Source organism: Frieseomelitta varia, unplaced genomic scaffold (genome assembly GCF_011392965.1).
Source record: "Frieseomelitta varia isolate USP_RPSP 00005682 unplaced genomic scaffold, Fvar_1.2 scaffold_242, whole genome shotgun sequence".
Lineage (NCBI taxonomy): Eukaryota > Metazoa > Arthropoda > Insecta > Hymenoptera > Apidae > Frieseomelitta > Frieseomelitta varia.
Window position 1 is genome coordinate 407,485 of NW_025109971.1, and position 8,349 is coordinate 415,833.

Consider the following 8,349-nt stretch of genomic DNA (forward strand, 5'->3'; position numbering starts at 1 on the left):
TATATTATATTTATATTTATTTATATTATTATTATTTATTTGCACTATTATATATATTTATATTTATTATGTATTTTATAATATAACTATTAACATATTAATATTTTGTAAATATTTATCATATTTTATTATATTTCATTATTTATATTATATATTTTTATTATTTATATTATATTTATATTTATTTATATTATTATTATTTATTTGCACTATTATATATATTTATATTATTATATTTATTATTATTTTATCATTTATTGTATTATATATATTTATATTATTATTATTTATTTGTACTATTATATATATTTATATTTATTATATTTATTACCATTTTATTATTTTATTATTTATTGTATCATACCTATTACATTTCGTAGTAATCGTTCCAAGATATTCGAACAAGTGTGTAACCTCGGCAAAAAAGACACCGACATCACGCAGAGAAAGAAAAAAAGCGATCAAACCGAAAACAATACCTCGCGATTGTTTTAAACAATCCGCTTTTGCTAGACTCTTTTCACAGATCAGCGGCAGACTTTGACAATGCACCAGGGATAAACGCTTTTCTTTTTTTCCAAACGCTTTCAACGCTGTGCCGAGGAAAAGGAAAAAGTCGAAACTCTTGCGGCGTTTAAAACACGGTCTCAATGGTTCGGCGCTTCGTGCGAAACGAGTTTCGACAGCTGTTGACAGACAGCATGTAATTCGTTTATTTTGTTTCTTCTTTTTTTTTCCCTTCCCCCTCCTCCGTTTTTGAAATAGCACTGCTGTGAACCTGGGAAACCACCTAGGCTAGATAAAAGATTTCTGTAAACGGGCCTACGTGGACTTTCAAATTGACTACGAATCAGATTGACGTTTGTGGAACGCTGTTTCGAATCTCGTGAAATTTGAATTTGAAAAAGCGATCGTGTTAATCTACAGAAAAACTGAAAAAGTCACTTTTGAGCACACGTACACTTATTAATTTCGTATAGATACAGAAAATTGTTATTCTAAAAGCAAATAGATTTATGCATTTTAAGAAATAAAAAGGAAAATTTAGTTAATGGCCTAATCTCATTTCTCAGAGAAGCTAATTTATTGAATAAAAAGCACAAGAACATAAAAATAATTCCTAATAAGACAGTTGGTATAACTACAAATCTATAGATATTCAAAAATAAAAACCTAACAAATAACGAGAATCAGTAAGAAATATACAAAAATGAAAAGACATTTTAAAAAATGAATAAAAAAGAAAAAAATTGTTGGTGCAGAATCATTCAATCACTACAAAGAAAAATTTTTAGGATTGTTGTACGTATTCATTCCTTTAAAATTTCTGCCATTTATATTTGTACTACTTCCAACGTAAACGTTCCTTTTTCATTTTATTTTTATGCTTAATATTTAAAAAAACAATTAATTCAACGAATACTAGTAATAAATGAGTAGATTGGTAATTTTTGTGCGTTTATAGAAAATTTAAATCTGCAGAATTGCTCAACATAATATAAGAAAAATGTATAAGACATTTGAAGTATATACAGTATTTTCTACATGAAACAATTTTCTACTGAATTCTTACTTTTTAAATTATATTCTGAAAAAATATGAATTTGCATATGAATTTATATTTGTGATTCTTAGTACGCAAAACAATTTTCTATCGAAATTCCCTCTATTTAATTCCTAATTCATGATATTGTTACATGTAAATAATACATTCTGTATATCATACAAATAAAACAAAATTTATTTTATATTACTGTATTACTTAATATATGTATCTGCATATAACGTTATTAATATGATTAATATATTAATATTAAAATAATTGTATAATATTAATATTACCGCATTATTAATATAATATAATATATATTACGTATATTAATACAATATAATATAATAATATAATGCATATTATAATAATAATAAACATATACAAAATAATATAAATATTATAACAAATAAATTAATAATATTGTACAGTAATAAAGAATATATTCCTACTGTAAAATATAATTAACTAATATGAATTATTAATTACAGTTATATTATTTAATCATATATATTACATGTTGTAGTTATTAATACACATATAATATATTAATAACATATAATGCATAATATATAATAATATAATATAATATAATATAATATATTAATATAATTGTATAATATTAATATTACCGCATTATTAATATAATATAATATATATTACGTATATTAATACATAATAATAATAATATGCATATTATAATAATAATAAACATATATAAAATAATATAAATATTATAACAAATATATTAATAACATTGTACAGTAATAATATTTATATAAATCTATATAATATATTAATAACATTGTACAGTAATAATATTAATATATAATATTAATGACATTAAATATATTAATAACATTGTACAGTAATAATATTTATATAAATTTATATAAATCTATATCTAAAGTATACATTTCTTGTGTATATATTTAATTAATATTAATTATTAATTACTATTATATTATTTAATCAAATATATTACATGTTGTAGTTATGAATATACATATAATATATATATTAATATAATATAATGTATAATATACAATAATATAATATAATATTACCGCTTTATTAATGTAATATAATATATATTACGTATGTTAATACAATATAATAATATAATGCATATTATAATAATAATAAACATATATACAAAATAATATAAATGTTATAACAAATATATTAATAACATTGTACATTAATAAAGTATACATTTCTACTGTGCTATATATTTAATTAATATTAATTATTAATTACAATCACATTATTTAATCATATATATTACATGTTATAGTTATTAATATACACATAATATATATATTAATATAATATAATGTATAATGTAATATATGTATATAATATAAAATATAATATATATAATATAAAAACATAATTATAACTAAATATATTAAATATAATATAATAAACATATTAAATATAGTATAATTGCGCTAGATTACTCATCGTTCGAGACACAACTAACCCGCTCGTACCTCCTCAGGAAAAGCATAAGCTACCTCCTACTTTCCTAGAAAGCACCCTGTTTCTGAATTATCTCGTTACGGACACTTTGCGCACACTTTACTTTCCTCGCGGAGTTTTCCGCGGGTGGAAAATTTCACCGGAACGAAGCGGTCACGGCCGAGAGAACAGAAGGCCGTCCATACTGAAGAAGAGAAAATTGCGCGGCGGCTAATTGCGCATATCCTGCAGATGAGCGGAGCGTTTAGAGACACGTTGTCGGGACGACTTGAAATTTCCAAGGCGACAACGGTGCTGCACCGTACGTGGAAGAATCCAATCGGATCGTAAGCCGCGCCGCGCGTTGACCGATTTCTTGCCACGAACCACCGATTTTGATAAAATTTGGCACGAGTGCAGATGATTCACGAGAAGATGAAACTTGTCGCTGATGGTTCCACCAGTCGATCAAGAAAGTTTGAGAGAGAAAATTCAACAGTGAAATTATTATTAAAAATTTAACAGATCTCGTATCTGGTAGAATTGAAAAATTACGTAAAGTAAAGTAAGATTTAATATTTTTTGTACCTCTCAACTATTTAACAAAACGATTTTAGATTTCTTTTAAATAGAAGATAAAATTCCGCCGAATAAAGTATTTTCGCTTTAATACACGATATACGTCGCATTTCAATTATTTGTTATATATTTGAAATGAGTTATTATATAATTTATAACTTTGCTTGAGAAATAAATTACGTTATCTGTGCTTGTTACTTAACTTTAATAATATTAGCAAATATAATTCAACTAAAATGGAACACCGTTGCGATAAATTTCTATGCAGAACCGATTTCCTCAATCATCGTTCGTGAAGATGTAAAATTCCATTGAAAAAGAAACAGACAGTCTAATTACGATTATATCATACAACATGGAACTTAGATATGTTTACGACACAGCAATCTTCTATGAAACTTTACACGATATACGCTATAATCATCCATTATAATAATTACATCACGTTATTATCACACACTGCTATTCATCTCAGCCAAATAGGTATCCAACATCGACGCTAATTAATAAACCTGAAGCTTTCACTGAGCTTGCTTCGAAGATTACGCTCTCCGTGAATTGTTCTCGTGAATAATTTTCGAAAAGTTCGAAATCAACGAGACTTTAACGAGGGGTTTAAAAGGATCAACATCAAGGATAATATCATGCAGGAACCTACATGCAGAATTAGCCTACATAAAGAGTCGTGTATCGCTTTAAAAGAAACGTTTGAGAAAAGTGGTACGCCAACATTGTAATCAATAACATAAACGTCAAGAAAATTGTGTTGGAAGATGGCATGCTGCAATGGAATTAGAAAACGGCAATTTCAATAAATATTGTCCAGCAGGATTGTTACGGACGTTTCATAACATAAGGAATCCGTTGCAAAATGTTTATAATTAATTGCTGTATAAAATGAAGAGGCATTGTTCTAGATTTACGTACTGTACAATATGTATTTGTAACAAAATATTATTATACTTGTACATATATGTACATATTTACGTGTCAGTAATATTTTAATTATAAAATATTTATATTTAATATAATTAAATAAAAATCTGACGTTATTAAATTTAATAGTAAAGTGTTTAATAACATAAAATTAATTATTTGGACAAGATATATTGATATTATAACTAAAATGTAATATAATAATAATTAATATAATATTATAATTATAAAATTCTATAACTTTATTATAAAATATGATTTTATAATAAAATATTATTATACTTGTACATATCTGTACAAGACGTGTCAGTAATATTTTAATTATAAAATATTTATATCTAATATTATTAAATAAAAATTTGACGTTATTTAATAACATAAAATTAATTATTTAGACAAGATATATTGACATTATAATTAAAATATAATATAATTATAATTATATAATATAATATTATAATTATAAAACTTCATAACTGTCTAATGTTACTAGATTACGTACTGTAAAATATGATTTTATAATAAAATATTATTATACTTGTATATATTTGTACAACATGTGTCAATAATATTTTAATTATAAAATATTTATATTTAATATAATTGAATAAAAATCTGACGTTATTAAATTCAATAGTAAAGTGTTTAACAACATAAAATTAATTATTTGGACAAGATGTACTGATAATGTTATAATTATAAAACTTTATATGTGTCTAATGCAATTAATTGATGTGTAAATGAAGAGACATGTTTTAGATTGTAATTTGTAATTGTAATTAATATTTATAACATTTCATTTATGTACCATAGTGTGATTATATTTTTTCTAACAGAGAATCTACTACCACTATTAGTAGCAGTAAGTCTTTGACCATATGCAATAATGTTAAATTAACTGAAAGTAGTGGTAATATTGAGAATTGATTGCAAGATATATTAATATTTTTATAAACGTAACTAGAAATCTCAATAAGTTTCACTTACCAAGTTGTCAGATACTTTGCCTCGGGTGCTTCACACATTACTTTGCACATTATTCTGTTTATTTCTGGACTTTTAAATTTCCTGAAAATGAATAAAAACCAAGAATTAAAAAAGGAAGAGCTTTTAATATTTATAATGACTCACGAAAGTATTCGAACTCATCATACCTAATTTATTTAATATACTATAATATACATTTTTCACTAACATTGTGATTAGAAACAATTATAATGACTACATTAGTAAAATTTTGAACCAATCTAAATATAGATATATAATAAACATCAAGGATAAACTCTATCGTTATTAAAGTTGACATAATAAATAAATAAATAATGAACAAACTGCGTTTAAATAGTTTTACGATCTCCACGTATATACAAATTTAGCATTATTCCAAACTTGATTAATATAATCGTAATAATCACCTGTCACTCTAGTGTTAATGAAATGTCAAAATGTTTTATATCACACATATCTTATAATCATAAATAGTTCCTATAAATGTTCGAATACTTTTGTAAACAACAGTACGAACTAGAATACAATATATTATATAATACACAATATATATTACGAATTAAAATACAATATATTATATAATATTATGATATATATATAATATATATATAATATTATACATTATACAATATATTATATAATTATAAAATACAATATATATCTTAGAGGCTGCTCGAAAATTCCAAGAATGAGCCAATATTATCAATATGAATATCATCATAATTTGTGTAAATAGACATACGCCAACAATAAAACAAAGATATTTATAAGTCCTGTTTGACATAAAATCATAAAATTATTTACAAATTTCAAGTCATTCCTGTTTGAGATAAAATTATGAAAAGAAGGTCTGTAATCTGATTTGCCAATTCATCAATATTATCATTGTGATTAATGAATCATTCCACCCAAAAGAAGAAACCCAGAATAATAAGTATCCAAGGAAAGAAAAGGAGACCATTCATCGAGTAGGGGGGTCAGCACGCCTAACCAGAAACTACATATGTACTACCCATGACGTTATTTCATTCTCACGGTTCACCTTGAGCCAACTTTCTCCCAACATGTGTGGTGTCCAAGACTGGTCCGCTAATTACGATGCACGCTCGCAAAGCGAAAAATGCACGCGTGTTTTATTAACTGGCTAATTAAGCGTACCCTTGATCACAACTATAATCTCGTCATCCTCAGAACGCACACGTAAGAGGAACAGATTTAGACAATTATGACGATGCATAGTATGTCTAATAATAGTATAATAATAGCATTCTAAACTAATTAAATATATTATTCTAAATTAATAATAGCATGCTATAGGTACACTATTCTAAACTGTTAATTATTCTAAATAAATAATAGTATACTATATGTATATTATATTATATTATATTATTATATTATTAATATTAATTTAAATTTCACTTAAAAGAAATAAATTTAATATATTAAAATTATTTATAACAAAGTTAAAATCTAAAATTAAGAAATTTAATATATTATAATTATTTATAACAATTATTTTTACTGTAATAAAATTTGTAAATTATTAACTTATAATATAAGTTTAACCCCTACTACTGGCACTTTATCATTATTAATTTTAATTCCCCTATTTAATTTTCATTAGATTATATAGAAGTTTTTATTAATTTTATTATATATATATATATATATATATATATTTAATATAAATAAATTATATATACAAATATACCACATATACTATATACGATAAACGATAGTATGATAGTATGATAGTATGATGATAGTAGAATTCCATTTATATGAACTCTATTTGCTCGAAACAAATTTTAGATGGCCAATTAAATGAACTCTTGCTGACTGAATTTACTTATTTGAAATTCTGAACGAAAAATCACTAGTGGAGAGGAAAATCAGTGGACTTGTACTATAATTTCAATTAGCGTGATCTGTCCAGTGAATGAACATCTTCCATGAATGAGTATTGATTGTGTAATATGAAACGCTATCTTCACGTTGAAATTTATATAGTAGTTTCAGAGAAAATCTACAAATTTCATACGAAAATAAAATATTAATATTGTACTATAATACACTAAATTATTAAAGTATAGTAAATTATATTATAATATTAATATTAATGATATAAGTTAATTTATTATAGTATAATATATTATACTATACTATAATATTATACTATAATAAATTAACGTATTAAATACATGTTATAGTATTATTTTATACTATTATAGCACTATTTTTATTAAAATAGTACTATAATAAACTAAATTATAGTATAATAAATTATATTATAATAATGTAATATAAGTTAATTTATTATAGTATAATATATTATACTATACTATAATATTATACTATAATACGTATTATAAACGTATTATATACATGTTATAATATTTTATACTATTATAGTACTATTATAGTACCATTTTTATTAAAATAGTACTATGATAAACTAAATTATAGTATAATAAATTATATTATAATATTAATGTAATATAAGTTAATTTATTATAGTATAATATATCATATTATATTATAATATTATACTATAATAAATTAACGTATTATATACACGTTATAGTATTATTTTATACATTATAGTACTATTATAGTACTATTTTATAGTATATATTATATTACATATAATATTATACTATAATAACTATTATAGTTATATTTTATAGTACACATATAATATTATACTATAATATCTATTACAGTATTATTTTATAGTATATATTATACTACATATAATTTTATACTATAATAAATTAACGTATTATATACACGTTATAGTATTATTTTAT

The 8,349-nt window shown here is 22.9% G+C and overlaps 1 protein-coding gene across 1 annotated transcript in view; it reads left to right on the forward strand.

Annotated features, from left to right (window-relative positions):
- The window catches only part of LOC122527991, a 29,988-nt gene extending 24,533 nt beyond the window's left edge, over positions 1-5,455 (forward strand). The window contains exon 3 of the mRNA XM_043652639.1: positions 5,365-5,455. Within this exon, the coding sequence (XP_043508574.1) occupies positions 5,365-5,455 (91 nt within the window). The remainder of the gene's footprint in view (positions 1-5,364) is intronic.
- Positions 5,456-8,349: the final 2,894 nt, after the last annotated feature.